Source organism: Macrobrachium rosenbergii, chromosome 5 (assembly GCF_040412425.1).
Source record: "Macrobrachium rosenbergii isolate ZJJX-2024 chromosome 5, ASM4041242v1, whole genome shotgun sequence".
NCBI classification, from domain to species: domain Eukaryota; kingdom Metazoa; phylum Arthropoda; class Malacostraca; order Decapoda; family Palaemonidae; genus Macrobrachium; species Macrobrachium rosenbergii.
This window is the reverse complement of record NC_089745.1, coordinates 54433696-54449681: the sequence shown is the minus strand read 5'-3', so window position 1 is coordinate 54449681 and position 15986 is coordinate 54433696. Positions and strand designations below refer to the sequence as shown.

General features: G+C 40.8%; 1 protein-coding gene across 2 annotated transcripts in view; it reads left to right on the top strand.

The window, feature by feature from the left end:
- Positions 1–3744: 3744 nt before the first annotated feature.
- Positions 3745–15986, top strand: part of LOC136838806 (activating signal cointegrator 1 complex subunit 2) — a 151419-nt gene continuing 139177 nt past the window's right edge. The window contains exon 1 of one of the 2 annotated variants that reach the window (XM_067104397.1): positions 3745–4157. In XM_067104397.1, the coding sequence (XP_066960498.1) occupies positions 4113–4157 (45 nt within the window). In that variant the 5' untranslated portion in view covers positions 3745–4112. The remainder of the gene's footprint in view (positions 4158–15986) is intronic. The other variant, XM_067104398.1, reaches the window with a different exon arrangement.

The following is a 15986-nucleotide window of genomic DNA, read 5'->3' as shown; positions in this document are numbered from 1 at the left end:
GATGGTATTAGTTTCCATATGTTCAGCTTTACTGATTGTTGTTTAAACCTTCCATACTGGGTATTTATTATTTGTACGTTTATTGAAGAAGTGACAAATGTTGACAAAATCTTAACTATTCATACAAATATTTTCAAATTCGAAATTAAAATCTCTGTTACCGTAAACTTAGCTAGAAAATTATTATTATTAGTAATTTTAACATCAATGTCTCAAGAAGGATCCTGTTTTATAAGGTTTATTATTAGTAATAAAACTTCTAGTACCCTGGGACATATTGAATTGACATCGAACAATATATCTCTGTTATTTAACGATGGTAGACCATTTATATATCTATGTAATTTTATATGTAAGTCTACCTTCTGTGGGATTATATTGCAAGAATTTTGATTCATAAGAATGCAAATATAAATCGGCAATGTTAGCGCTGTAATTAGCAACCATAGGGATACTGTACCTATTTATTGTATATGAATTTTTGTCATAAAATTTAATATAGATGTGATTAATACTGAATTTCACTATTTTAGCAGTTTTAATGATTGTCACTTTATTATTTTCATAGCATATATCTAAATCAGCTTGGATATAATATTTATATAAGGCCATATTGCATCTAATTAGATCATGTGGTAACGTAGTATACAGTGCTAAAATCAAATGAAAATAGCATATAATTATTAGGACATATAAGATTATTATTGTTATAGCACATGAGTGAATCGATAATAGTACTTTATTGTTGTTTTTCATTATCCATTTGGTGATACAGTATTATCAATTATATACAGTTTATAAAAAATAAAGCATAATATTCATCTCTTTATTAATGAAATTTGCCGAAATCGTTTCATATATGAATTTTATAGGACTTTCATGAAATTTTGGTACGGTATACAGAAACGTTAAATTATATATGTCCACAGACAATTGTTTAATATCCTTTTGATCAATATTACACGTCTCAAAGTTGTTACTAGATTCTGAGATTAATGTTTGAGCGTTGGTTTTTACATTTAGAGCCAAAATTACTATTTAGCCTTTTCTACAGGCAAGATCACATATTTGGTCGGATTGGCATTCCTAATCTTATTATTCAAACTGATGGTACATGGAAACTTATTTGAGATCTTTCCTAGATAGTGACCCCAAAAGTTTTACCCGGTATGTATCCACCTTTGCGGCGTGTTTAGTACAAGTCCCTTGGGGATTACCGTAAAAGCATAAACAATAGATTGTTAATATCATAAAGATAATGACCCCTCAGAAATATTAGTCGTAGATAACGACCCCGAAAACCGAGGGGTTACAATTTAGGAAAGATCCCTTATTTGGAGTATGAATTTAATTTTAATAGTTCTTAGTTTCAGTTTCCATTTGATAAATTGTCCAATATTTATATTAAATTTTATGAAAGTTTATGGATATGTTCATTAATTTGGTTGTTAGTAATAATTTATTTTTATTTGATTTTGGTATGGGTCTAAATTTAGAGCATAGTTTAAAAATACTAATAAGATGATCATCATTAAGAATATCCAAATTGGCTGTTATTACATCTTCACAAAAATCATGTTAAAATATACTATCTTCACATGAGCACGGCGTATTATCTACAACATTAATATTTCAGGTTCTTAACAATCTTCGTGTTGTATAATTAAAAGCAATTTTACCTAATGTTTGTGAATATTCTTCTGATAACTATTCTATTTATAACATTATTGTAAAAAAAAATAATGATAAATACAAGTTGTATAAATAATTGACGTCACGTCGTCACTAAATTATTAACTGTATCGTTAAGACCATATGGATAAGCAGCTCTTAATTATATAATATCGGAATTTTTTACCTCAAGACTACTTTTGTAATCACTGACGACGTCAAGACACCAAAGGATTAATGAAGGTCTGGCTTGAATTCAGAACCTTATATGGATGAAATTGCTGAATTAAATGCTCACATTTTTGTAGCTTCAGTCCAAAGTAACAGGTTTCCTAAAGATTGAAAGTTATTACAGGGTGATGGTTATGGCAGTTTGTGGTTATTGAAACCACAATTACGTAAGCTTGAAAAAAATTAAACCTGGAAGACAAAAATAAATGAAATGAGCAATATGTACTTCATATATGCAGGTAATACCTAACTGGAAACCCTTGAAGATTGCACCACTAGATGGAATGATAGGTCCTACTAACAGCAGATTATTCATGTCGTGTTCCCTCGACTCACTTTTCAAACACTTTTGCTGGGCATGACACCTCCGGATTTAGAAGCAGAACCAAAATTTTACGCTTTGCCAAGGCTCACACATTACAGGAGAGATCATTCGAGGTCAGAAGATATGCAACAGTTTTGACTGACTGAACGTTATCTGGCATCAAGTCAGTTAGTATCGCTGACGCCTAATAGATTTTTATCATTTCGTATGTTAGTAAAAAAATATATTAATATTCTAGATTAAATAAAAATGTATGCAAAAATTATAAATTTAAAAAGCACGCAAGAGGAGATTATGGTGCCCGGCTAGCAAATGCTTGACTATTAATATGAAAAAGAAACTCATCACGGAAGGTTGAATTTCTTTATCAGTGGGTTACCGATTTGTCAACCATGCGTGGCCAATACGAAGACAGCATACTGCAACTTCATACTTGGAATTGCACCATATTTTCAAGAGCGTATGCTGAAATAACTTCTTTAATTTGTTGGAACCTAAAGAGCAAGTATGCCAGTTATAAAAATAATCTTTAGAGCAAAATGCAGGGATGAATTCTGTGCCGTTAAAAAAAGATAATATTGAGCATTTATTTAGATGTAAAATGAACAAAAGGGGTTGAGACAGAAGTAGTAAAAATGGACATGCTAGGGAGACCGAGTGCATAGCTGTCTTATAGACAGGGCGAAAATGAAGGGAAGATTTTCCAAGACCAAATTTTGTGAAACGGGAAACAGGAGTCCTAATTTACATTGGACAAACAGCTCAAAATATACCAGTAGACCACAATATCTGAACGAGCTTCAAAAAGAGTAATAAAAATGCTTAATTTATTTTTTTGTGGGGTGAGCGACGAAAACCAAAAGACTATATTTACTCTTATAACTTATTTATTTATTTAGTAGGCGGCCTTACATCTGTGGATTGCATGATTTCCATCAAAATCATACCGCCCGCTGTAATACAGATTTATCGCTCATTTTCTGCGCAAAATTCAAGACAATATACTACAGTGAATTGAATTACTGAAAAAAAATTCACTAATGAAGCATGCACTCTGTACCGTACAGGTGACCAACGTGGTGCTGAACTCAAATTGACATAGTTACATCACAAGATGTAACACCGTATATAGGCTACAGGTTTATCGTGCATTTTCTGTGCAAAATACAAACCAATACACTGCTACAGTGAACTGAATTTATGAAAGAAATAACTAATGAAGTGTGCCATCGGTAGTTGACCACACGTGATGTTGTACTTAAATTTGACATATTTACATGACAGGATGTAATACTGACCAACAATTTTACTGTGTAAAACGTCAGCAAACAGGAATTCTAATAATCGTGGGCATAACCCGGTTTGTGCAGTATTTCGTATTGTGATTATTATCAATACGACGTTTTTCCGGACTGATGATTTATGTAGGAAGAACAGGGTGACAAATATTTTCTTTTCCAGAATTTACATGGACAACCCTGTGTATAACCAAGAAAAAAAAACTACCCGGGAGGAGTAATTTTATGACGTGTATAGAGTGATAGATAAGGAATCAGAACGTGTTCAGAGATAATCCCCTGAAAAAAGAGGAAAAGGTAACAGGGAACTTAGTAATATGAGGAGATATAATGAAAGAAAAAGTTACTGGTTATGAATGAAGAGAAAAGGAATAGAAGTGGTTTATGAAGCTGTCATTAAGGGTGCCGTTACAAAGTCATACCTGTTGACGATATTCCAAAAGAGGAAGGAAAGGTTACGGGTTCGATTATCTTGTTCGCTGGCCTCGCGTATGACACTTAGAGAATAGAGAGGTAGAGTGAACAGACTTCCAGGAAAGTTACGCTATGTGACGACTTTGATAACGTACGGAACTGCTTCGGGAAAAATGAGTGGAGCCATACCAAAAGGCTCCGTGCGGCCTAAACAAGCTGTAAGTATTACAAGACGTAAGTGTGTCATATAAGTTTTAAGTAGGTGTCGGCAGTTCAAATATGGACCGTCCTAGGTTTCATGACACCTCAGCTTATGGACAACTAGCCTAGGCCGGGGTGCAGCTAGTTTCATAGTGGTAAGTATAGGCTAGGCTAGGCTGGTCTTAGTCAGAAACTGTACTAAACAGACTAGCCTAGGTTGTAGCCTAGTCTCGGCCTTATATTAATAGACTGATGTAAGCTACAAAATATACCTAAGCTTACGAAACAGCTTGCCCATCCCTTGTAGGTTAGTCCATAATTTAGTTGCTGTATTTAGTTCAGTAGGCTGTATTAATACACCGACTTGAGACCAGAATTTTCATGCTGTGTTCTTTAAGTCGCTGTAATATAGTACTTTATACAAAATTCGTACTGAACTCTATTGCAAATTTACTGTCACCAAGATAGGGTAGATCTCAGTAGTAACTCCGCGGCGGCGATTTCCTTCTAACTTGACTTGTTGTAAAATTTTCGGTTGCTAATTATTGATTTACCTTCAGTTTTTGTCACACGAATGTAATTAACCTGTAATTAACCCCTGAAGTCCATCCAACAAGGGGTTTCCATACGCGATCTTCACAAGACAGAGCACGGCTACGTCTGTTTGGAATGGTTTGTATCCTGTCCGGCAAGTGCAGTAACTTGTTAACATATGGATACCCCCCCCCCCCAGGCCAGTACTAAGCACAGCGAAGGGACATTCCATTTGGCTGACAACAAACAAATGCACAGCCAGTATCAGAAGCCCTAAAAGTGTAGAAAAACCAGTTTCCAAGGTAAAAACAGGTGCGGCGCTAATACTTAGAATTACCCAAGATAACCTATTTAGTCTACTGTCTTGTTTATGTTTAAGCATTCATTACCATGGGGATGATATGAAACACTGCACTCATGGGAGTGGTTGTGGTATTAAATGAAAGTTTACACCAAATTAGGCCTAGTAGGGATATTTGCACTTAGGAGGAAAGATGAGGGACTGTAGGAAAGAATCGAGATGAGGATGGTGAGATGGATTGCTGGAATATCACTACTGGAGAGGAGGGAGAGTCAAGATAGAAGAAGAATGGGTTATTTTTCGTTAGACTCCAGCCACCTCCCGCTTTATAATTTATATTTTTCTTGGGTAAATCACATCTAACCAAAAAATTTCTTCTCAATACATAACCTTCGCAAATGCCTAATAGCAGAGAAAATAAGGACTTGTAAGGTAAGACAAAACCAGCCCCCCCCTCCATAACTAATATGGCAAAATTGTAACCAGTAAACACCCCTAGTTTACGTTAGGTTGGTATTTTTAGGTTCTTTTACTACCTATCATTTCCTGGCCATTTTGCATGAAAAATCCAAAATGGTTTTTCATGCAAAATGGCTAGCTGGCACCTTTGAAATGGCTGGCTGAGTCTTCGAAAAATTACCAAGAATGTGGGTATATGTAATCGGTAAACTTCCTGTATTAGCTTAGAATCCTGTTTTTACCTAGGAAACTGGTTTTTTTATCTGTGGATTTAAGGCCTCGGAGGTGGGGGAAAGTAAAGCCCTAGTAAAAACAAGTTATTGCACTTGCCGGACGGGATATGAACCATCTTCCTAACTAGAGTGGTGAGAGAGATATTTTCACTCTTGTTAAGATCAGCCCGGAAACCCCTTGTTGGTTGGCCTTCAGGGGTTAATTAAAGGTTAATTACTGTCATTCGTTCGACACAAAAATTGAAGGTAAATCCATAATTAGCAACCAAAAACTGTAGAAAAGTCAATCTTAGAAGGAAATCGTCGGCAACCAGCTACTACTTAAATCTACCTATGTAACATACAGGAGGAGGCTATGGAAGCTTGTCTGAGATACAAGGTCACGTAATAAGAAGAGAGGAGGTGGAACCAATCAAGAGACCTAAGAACATGCCAGTGATGGGGAGGAGGAGTGTCAGGCATCAGTAGATCAGATGGATGGCTGGGTGAAGAAGATACAAGGAATAGAAATAGATGGAGAAAGTTGACTCGAACGGCCGACCCTGCTGTACAGTGGGACTAATGAGTTCGAAAGAAGAAAAAGAGTAGGGATATTGTATTTCCCTTATAGCCTATATCCTACAATTATGGGGGCCATAGTGGGAAATTTGGGTTTTTAATTGAGCAAAAATGCAAAAGAATGAGATGCAATGGTGTTTTCGGGAGAACTCTGAGGTTGCTCTGCATCAGGTATTAACTTGGAAATTGACTTTTCGTATAGTGTTTTGGTTGTTTATTAACATTTCAATGTTATTTTTTGTGGGTCAACTGTAATTCACCTGTAATTAACATCAGAACTGATATGTTTTTGTATGCTGGCCATCCTGGAATGCTATCACGCATGCACAGTATTATAGGGGAGATTTTGGTAAAAAGTGGAGTTTCCTTCACCGGGTGGTCCTAAGTAACACGGCCTGCTAGGTTAGGTTAGGGTATGTTTGGTTAGTATAGTTCCTTTTATAATAGGTTTCCTTAGCCAAACCCTTCTTGAACATATGGCTCCCCAATGACTTGCGCATGCATAGAACCATTCCATAACAACTACATGGCAGTCCGGTCCTTCTCCCAGCGATTTCCCCCACCTAAAACCCTGCATTCCCAAAGGGTCCCCAACCATGTTGGATAGATATGAGGTTAATAATAATTCTGACACAATATACAAACCATCGGTCCTTTACATTAGGAATTACGTACAGCGCAGCTGGAAATGGCCGTTGAACTTTCAAATAAGGAGGTTAGGCAGTTAACTACCTCTGGGAGGCGGGAGTCCCGCCTGCCTGGATGTAAACATTCCAATTTGCTATCATCCTTCATGTGGTGCAGATGTGTTTCTTCTCTCTCTGCCCTAACTTCCGTTGAGCTGTGTTTTCCCAATGGGATCTTTCTCTTTTTTCCTACTGAAGAGCCACTGGGACAATGTACTACAATGAACAAATAAAGCTTTGTGTGTTTGGAATGCAAGTTCAAGTCAACAAGTCTTATAATAAAACCCCAGCATGTGTATCCTGGGGTTGGTGGGAAGAAGTGTAGTAGCTTCAGATCTAATATTGATGTGGACCCACACGCCCTTTGCTCCTCTTGCAGGGGGTGTGTGTGTTCTGGAGATTCTACTTTCGCCGAGTATTGCTCCTGGTTGGCTAAGCAGTGGGCGAAGTTTGAGGGAAGGAAACTGTACCGGAAGAAGCCTTCCAAGGCATCATCTGAGGGATATACACCCCCAATGACTCCCTTGGGTGACTAACCCTTCCGGATTGTTTCTCTCTCCCAGCAAGCTTCCCCTTTTGGCCACCTCTTCTTCGGGAGAGGACTCCCCTTCGTCTTCTTCTTGAAAGGGAAATTGAGTCGTGGAGTTTTAAAGGTTGGGGACAATCAGGACAACCTCTTCTCGGGGCCTCTCCTCACCCTGGTTGGGGTAAACTTCCCCCCAGAGCGAGAGGAGACTGGTCAATAGACACCCTCACACGTAAGGGTAAGGTTCAAGAATACGCCGCCATGTCTGCGGATTTTTAGGCTGATATCCTGGAGCGGAGGAGTTAGCTTCCCTCCACGCTATGGGAGTGTTGAAGAAGAGGAGTTATGGTGCATACAGTCCACCTCTAAGGGAGTCACTTTAATTCGGAGGTCTGCAGTTTTTTCTCCTCCATATTTAAAGACAGTTTGTTTACTCAGTTGGTGGTTAACGAGATTTCTTCCTCTTTACAGGAGAAATCCGCTCATGATGTGCTAGTGAAATCATTGAGGCGCACTAAGGACACTCCTGCTGTTAGTTCGAGTCATTGTCTCTGCAGCCCTATCCCCATTGTGGAGGTAGGCAAAGATCCTCATCAAGTTCAAGACCAAACGTATGGTTCCAGTCTTAGACCATCAAGAAGTCTTCATCTAAACCCTCCTCTAGGAAGTGAATCAAATGTCCTCCATACTGTAGTAGGTGCCAGGCTCTTCCAGTATTGGGAGAAATGGAGCAAGAGAGGGGCGGAGCAGTGGGTTGTGGAAGTTTTGATGAGCAGTTACACACTCCCTTTCCTAGAGAGACCTCCCTTAGTCAGATGCCTATCGCCTTAACTGCATACTCCGAGAGTTTGAAGAGATTTTTGGCCCTCGCAAAGGAAGTTTCATCCTTCCTCGAGAAGAAGGTGATAGGAGTAGTCCCAGATGTAAGTTTGGAAGGGTTCTGCAGTCAGGTTTTGGTAGTCCCAAAGTCATCAGGAGGATGGGGATCTGTCCTGGATGTGAGCACCCTAAATGTCTTTATTCAACAGACCAAATTCAGAATGGAGACAACTCATTTGATCCTCGCGTCCATTCGACAGGGAGACTGGATGGTCACGATAGACTTTCAGGATGCCTACTTCCACATCCTGTTACACCCGGACTCTCGAGAATATCTGAGAGTTGTTTCTCAGGACCAGGTGTTCCAGTTCCGGGTCCTGTGCTTTGGACTATCGACGGCCCCTCAAGTCTTCATACATATTCTTGCTCCCCCGGCAGGTTGGCTCCACCTGATGGGAATCAACATAACATTCTATATGGACGATTGGATCCTTTGCTCCACATCAAAGGAACAGTGCACAAGACTTGGGCTTACTAATAAATCATCAGAAGTAGCAGATGGCTCCTTCACAGGTAGTTTATTTGGGAATGACTCTCAATTCTCATCTTTTTCAGGCTTTTCCCTCTCTGGGAAGAATAGTCTTGCCTACAAAAGATAGACGAAATTCTTCGTCTCCAGACATGTTCGGTGAACAATTGGACGAGTCTCCTCGGGACGATGGTCTCCATAGAACAGTTTGTCTCCCTGGGTTGGCTACACATGAGAATGTTCCAATTTTTCATAAGACAAATGGGAAAGGAAAAGACATCCAGACTCTTTCATGTTCCCGGTGACACAAGAGGTCAAGAAGCACCTTCTTTGGTGGAAGTCAAGAGACAGGTTGCTGGAAGGGAAGTCCCTGTTCCCTCAGAACCCAGACTTAGACTTTTATGCCGATGCATCAGATCAGGGCTGGGGAACCCTCATAGTGAACAAGGAAATCTCTGGTATGTGGTCAAGCAATCAGATGTTATGGCATATAAATGTCAAGGAATTAAAAACAATCCACTTGGGTATGGTAGCTTTTTCTTCGGAGGTGTTTGGGAGGACGGTAGCAGTCCACTTGGACTATACAACGGCCCCTGGTAAGGCAGCGAGGGACCTCCTTATCTGGGTGGACCAGAATCGTTCAAAGTTAATGACCAGATCTGTCCAAGGCAAACTGAATGTGTTGGCAGATCAACTGAGCCGACAAAACCAAGTCATACCCACAGAGTGGACTCTCGATCCACTGGTGTGTTTAGATCTGAGGAAACTGTGGGGAAAGCCAACATTGGATCTCTTCACGACGTTGAGGAATCATCGGCTGCCTCTTTTCTGTTCCCCAGTTCCAGATCCTCAAGCACGGGCAATGGATGCCATGCTTCTCAACTGGTTCGATAAGTTCCTGTATGCCTACCCTCCCTTCGGGATGATAAGGGATGTGTTGAACAAACCCTGCATTAGCACCAGAATTTGTCGATTCTGGTAGCTGCCTTTTGGACCTCCAAAACAGAAAGTTCTTGAAGTCATGGAGCTCATAAATCTGCTGGTAGACTTTCCGAGACTTATCCCTCAGAAGAAAAAGCTTCGCAGACAACTCCACTTCAGGCACTTTCATCAAGGTTTGTCTTCTCTGGCTCTGACAGGATACAAACTGTCAAAAAACTCCTCAGAGCAAAAGGTTATTTGAGGGAGGCTGTGGAAGCTATTTCAAAATGAAGATGTCAGTCCTCATCTAACAGCAAATGGTCAATTTCCCAGAGTTGGTGCAGAAGCAATAGAATATCTTCTTCTAAGAAGACTCTGACAGAGATTGTGGACTTCCTTTTGTTCCTGAGGAACTCTGAAGGCTTATCCTCTTCTACCATAAAAGGCTACAGGACTATGCTGAGCTCTGTGTTCAGGCATAGGGACCTGGACATATCCTCGAATTAGGACCTTTCGGATCTGATTAGGTCTTTTGACACGAAGAAATAAAAGAACTTGGAACTTGTTTCCTGGAATCTTTACGTAGTCCTGAAATGGCCCTCCGGACCTCCTTTCGAGAATCTGAACTTAGCTTCATTTAGCAACAGCCAAGAGTCAGTGAGATACAGGCCATTGACAGAAGAGTTGGATTCTCAGGAGGCGATGCAATCTGCTCCTTTACCTTAGGTTTTCTTGTTAAGAATGAGAACCCGGATGGAATCCTGGTGAGTTTAATTTTTCAGCAGCATTAGGGGTCTAGCAGATACGCTAGGATTGGAAGAAGTAGAGAGGGTCCTTTACCCTGTGAGAGCCCTAAAGTTTTATCTAAACAGGACTGAGAGAATTAGGGGTTCTTAAAACAACCTCTGGACTTCAGTCAAGGATCCATCTTGTCCTCTTATGAAGAATGCTCTGTTTCGTGAAGCGCACTCACAAATGAGAGAGGAGGATTGTCTTATCTTGAAAGAAAGAGCTCATGAAGTTAGATCTGTAGCTACTTCATTAGTTTTTTAAATACAATCTCTCACTTTCTTCTATCCTCCAAGCTACTTACTGGAGATGTAAATATGTATTTGCGATACATTATCTCCCAGATGTGGAGACGACTTTTAACGATTGCAGTACCCTAGGACCTTTATCGATGGCTGGCATGATATTGGGGAAGGCAGTATAGGAAGCATCCCTTCCATCCTTACCTCTTCGCCTTGAATCGTGGTGTTTAGTTGTAGGGGAGCCCGGGGGTTTACTTTGTGCTTGGATACCTAACTGTTTTTAGTGGTTGGGTGTTGGTGTTTTAATTTTATGGTGTAGGTAACAGCATTGTTTTATCTGGTTTTATGATGGTACTGCTCCCTGGGCAGGGGCAAAATTTTGTTCATTAGCATTCGGAGGTATCCTTCGCTGTGGAGTTCCCACATGTGTCGTAGACGACCTTTGGCCACACCACCATGTCTCTATGGGTTGAGATGAGCGCAAAACCAGAGGTAGTAACTTCCTGCTGCAGCTCTCTTACCAGGTAAGGAAACAACAAGCATTTTGGTAATGCTAGAAGATTTTATTTCTTTAACTCATTACATTTACTAATGTTTCATGCATCCCACCCCTTGTCAATGTGGGAATCAGCTATCTAATTACTTGGTAAGTTATTTGTATAAAAAAGACATTTTTATGATAAAATAAGATTTTATATTACTTACCAAGTAATTACAGAGTGGGAGCCCACCTGCCACCCCCCCACCTGGACATTAAGCATAAACAAATTGAAGCTCTCTGCTCAGTTGTTCCTCTTTCCTGAAAGTGGGCGGGGTCAGTTACCTACACCAAAACAAAAGAATCACTACTGCGGATTTCAAATTTTAGCTGCTGATTAATAGAAACTCTTAGGTATGTAATTACCTGGTAAGTATATATAAAATCTTATTTTATCATAAAAATGTAACTTTTCCTAGAAATACAAACCAAAGCTTGTAAAATAAATTGAACCCATCTCAACCCACCCTGCCCTGTCCCTCTGGCTGAATGAAAAAACAACCCCCCTCCCCATCTCTGCTGGTCAATTAACTTTTTACTTAGAAGGATACTTCTAAATAAAAGGCTTTGGTTTGTACAGTATACCTAAAAAAAATACTATTATATTTAAAATATTTTTTCCTACACAAATACAAACTTTTGGTCTTTACATAGGATTTAGCTTGCGAATATGAGCTGGAACAGTCATTTAACTTCCAAACTAGGTCATTAACCCTTAATGGATGGGTATCATCATATGAGCATCTATAACAGGTTTTGAGTGATGGACAGGCTAACTCATATGAGTGTTAATATTACGTGCCATATGATTTGGATGAATTTAGCGGGAAAGATGTTCATAGCACTTAAATGGTCGATAAATGACTTATGGTAACTGTGTAGCTCAGCACAGGATGGGGGGGAGGGGGGGCGATATTTATTGTGCTATGGGACTTAATGGGTGAATGTATTGCCCCTCTATCCCATAATGTCGTTTTATTTATTTGCTCATAAATATACCCAGGGATTGCTGTTGGTTATCTTATCTTTTATGATAGTATGTCAGCTATAATTGTAATTTTGCAAAGAAAAGTGCAAAGAAATATTAGAAAAAACATGTATACATCACAAAAAGTTACTGCATCTCCCCATCTCAGTAAATCTCGTAAATATTCTACAGTACTACAAATATACTCAGAATGTGTTACTGATTTTAGTTCTTATCTGTTTATATATTGTGTGAGCTGTAATTATAATTTTACAAAATAAAATAAAATAAATCATTAGAAAAAATATGTATAACTTGGTAAAATCAGCATACTGTATTTTTATGGGTGTCTTGTAAAAGAGGCCCCTCACAGGGTTGTAAATCGTCACTTTCAACTTCTGTGGAAGGTAGGGAAAAATTCTCTAGCATTTTTTTTCTTACACCATGTGCATTTGCACAGCTTCCTCTTTCCATTGATGTTTTTTTTTTAAATTGGCCATCCATAAAGTTTGCCCAGTCTGGAGGTGTGTTTGATATATATTTCGCCCGCCCCTTAAGGGTTAACTACCTATGGTAGGGGGGAAGCTCTGCTCACTCGTCTGTCTACACTCCACTTTGCTTTCGGCTGCCATTGTGTTCAGATGTCTTCGTGTGCTCTCTGCCTGACTGCCATTTGCTTTCATTCTCTTTTTTGTTTTTCTGAAATATATGGTGGTTTGTTGCTGTTTACTATAATTATATCAATATGCAAACCCTCCTAATTTGCAACTGCCTTTGGTGGAGAAACCTTTAAATCTTAGGTGCTATCCAGGGAAGGGCAAGCCTTGCAATCAATTCCTCTCCTTTCTTGAGATTGACCCACATATGCTGTGGTATCATGCCACAAGCATGATTGTAACCAATCAAGTCCTTGTATCAAGTGTCGAGCCTGGCCTTCAGAACAGTGGGTGAAGTTTGCTAGGAAAAAGAAGCAAAAGAGCAAAATGTCTCCTGTGTCATCGGAGTGCAATACTTCGCCAGTGACACTGAAGATTCTCTCTGGTACCTCCTTGCCCCTGGCCAAACTTCCACCTGCTGTTACCACTCCTAAGAGCGGTTTCCCCTTTGCTGTCTCCCACTGCTTTGTCAGTAGAGAGTTGCTGAAGGGGTAAGAAGACCAGGTTGACTACTCTCCAGCAGTCTTCTGCTTAAAGGGGGAGTTGTCCTTGGAAGGGCGCTCCTCCTCGTGGTGAAAGGGGATTGCCTTGCCTAACTCAACTTTTGTTCCAGGTGTTGCGGAGCCTGAGGGGCTTAAGGAGTTATGGCCCTCCCTAGGCCTCCCGGGAGCGCCGAATGTTTTATGTTTGATTAATCACTTGTAGGCTTCCAAAGGCCTTCCCATAACTGCATCCACTGGCTTGAGGGCTCTAATAACACTACACTTGCCTCTGGTAATGTGCTCTAAGGTGTTGCCATTCACTTTGTCCTCACTTGGTGACGTCCTCCTCCACACCCAACTGTCAAAGGCTGGCCTCAGCCGGAAGAAGATGTCGAAGAAGAGGAGTAGGAAGTTGTCATCTTCATCGAGTGCTGTCACTGCCTCCCCTTCTACTTCCAAAGCTAACAAGTGGAGGAAGAAGAAGGTTGCCTCACCCATCTGTTAGAAGTCCTGTAGGGCTTCTAGCAGCCAGCCTTCCCCCAAGGAGAAGGCTGCCAGGTCTCTTGCTAGTGTTACTTCCAGTACTGTGGCTCCAGTTACCGAGCTCAAGGGAGCAACCACTGCCTGAGGTTCCACGGACCCCTGGCACACTGGTACCAATCTTGGGAGCTCACCTTTCTGGACCTGTAAGGATTCCCGGTCTACGGACCTGGGCCCAACTGCCAGCACGGCCAAGTGAGAGAAAGTGAGTACAGAGCAGGCAGGCGCTCTCTCACCCCCATCCTGTTCTCCGAAGAGAGCAACGCAACGGTCCCGGAATGGTGACACTGGCCTGCCGGCCTGCTCACCTGGGTAAGGCAAGAGGAAGTCCTCCACCCAGGCATCTTCTCCTTTAGGGGCTTTGGCTTCAATGAAGACTGTAGCATGTCCTCGGGACAGCCCCCATTCACATTCGTGTGATCGGGACCCCTCTCCGTGACCCATGCAGCGCCTCACCGCTGGTTGATGACCTCCCACGGCCTTACTCACCTGCCTTGACTGGCCTCTGGCAGGCTGGGCAAGGGTGCTAGGGTTCTCTTGCCTGTCTCCTCCACCTCAAGTTCGGTCCTCAGGCTGGTCCGGTCATATGCTCAAGGTTGAGAGATTGCCAGGGGGCTCTGGCGAGCGTCCCTTTCCTGCGGAGGGAATAACTCAGGAAGACTGGCATGAAGGGACTTGAGGGTCCTGTGCCCCAGTACTTGGACTCCCTGAGTTTCAGATGAACTTTGCTGAGATCGTCCATCTTATACGACAGTACCCCCTCGAAGTAGGTTCCTTCACGTGGTGAGGGGGTAAGGGGCCCTGGCTTTTCTTCTTCGTTCTTACGAAGAATAAGAGCCCGGGCCCTGACGGATCACCTACAAACCTTTCGATTTAAATGGCGTGGATATTTTCACTTTTGCTACAAATTTCTTGGACCTGGTAAATAGGAAAAGGTATCATAGCTGGGATTGGGTTTATATCCGGCTAAATAGTGAGAACCGTGGCAGGACCATCAACTGCCCGATAGTGTTCGGACCTGAGTTTTCAGGCGGAACTATTCTGGGACTGGACCACGGATTCCAGGGGGTCTAGTTCTGGGAATAGGACTCTCAGGCATTCTGTCCGGTTTGCCCATAATGTGAGTAGGGTGGGGATGATTGTATTCTAGTAATGCTCTCAGTCCTATCAAGCAGGTTGGCTTACACTTGAGCCACTCTAATCATGTTGTGCCATCCCCTTTGGGGTAGGGTAGGGATGCGGACATTTGGGAGTCGGTTCTCACTTGTGCCATTAGTGGAGGAATGAACTCCATGAAAGGCTGATGATATCTTTTTAAGGTTTTCAGGTTGTTTTTTTTTTTTTTTTTTTTTTTTCCTCCCTCAAATCTTTATGCAAAGTGAAAATAAAGATTCGAGTACCCCTGGGCCCTTTGATGGTAGTGACTCGGCACAGATGACGACCGATGGAACCTCTTGTAACAACCTTTCTTTGGAAAAAGAATAAAGAATCCAAATATAATCACACTGGAACCTTATGCTCCAGTACACAACAAATCAAAAAAAAGTAAATATCGTCTTGACCCAACCTTGACTCACTTCGACTCCTCTTTGGGAGTGGAAGTTGGTCAAGGTTTCTAACCATGAAACAGAACAGCAAATCTCAGCCCTAAAGTTAGAAAACTTCTTATTAAAAGACACTCAACGACAGAAATGTCGTTTAGACAAATAAAAATGAAGACGTGGCTTATAGAAGCCAACAAAAAACCAGTCTGAGGACTATCTGTCAATAAAAAGTGTTGACAATATAAATGTAAAAGTAAAGAAGCATGACACTATGAACAGCATTCAGGGTACTATTGTACTTCCTGAAAATAATGACGAACCAGTTGACAAAAATATACTGTTGGACTCTCTTAAAATGAGATATACCAAAATCCAAGACTGTGAGGTATATATAATACCAAGTAAACAAAATAATAAAGCATTAAGAATTGCAAAAATAAAATTTGAGGGTCAAGAGTTACCTCAAAAAATAAAAATTTTGGGTCAAAATAGAGAATTGAGACCTTATGTTCCCAAACCGCT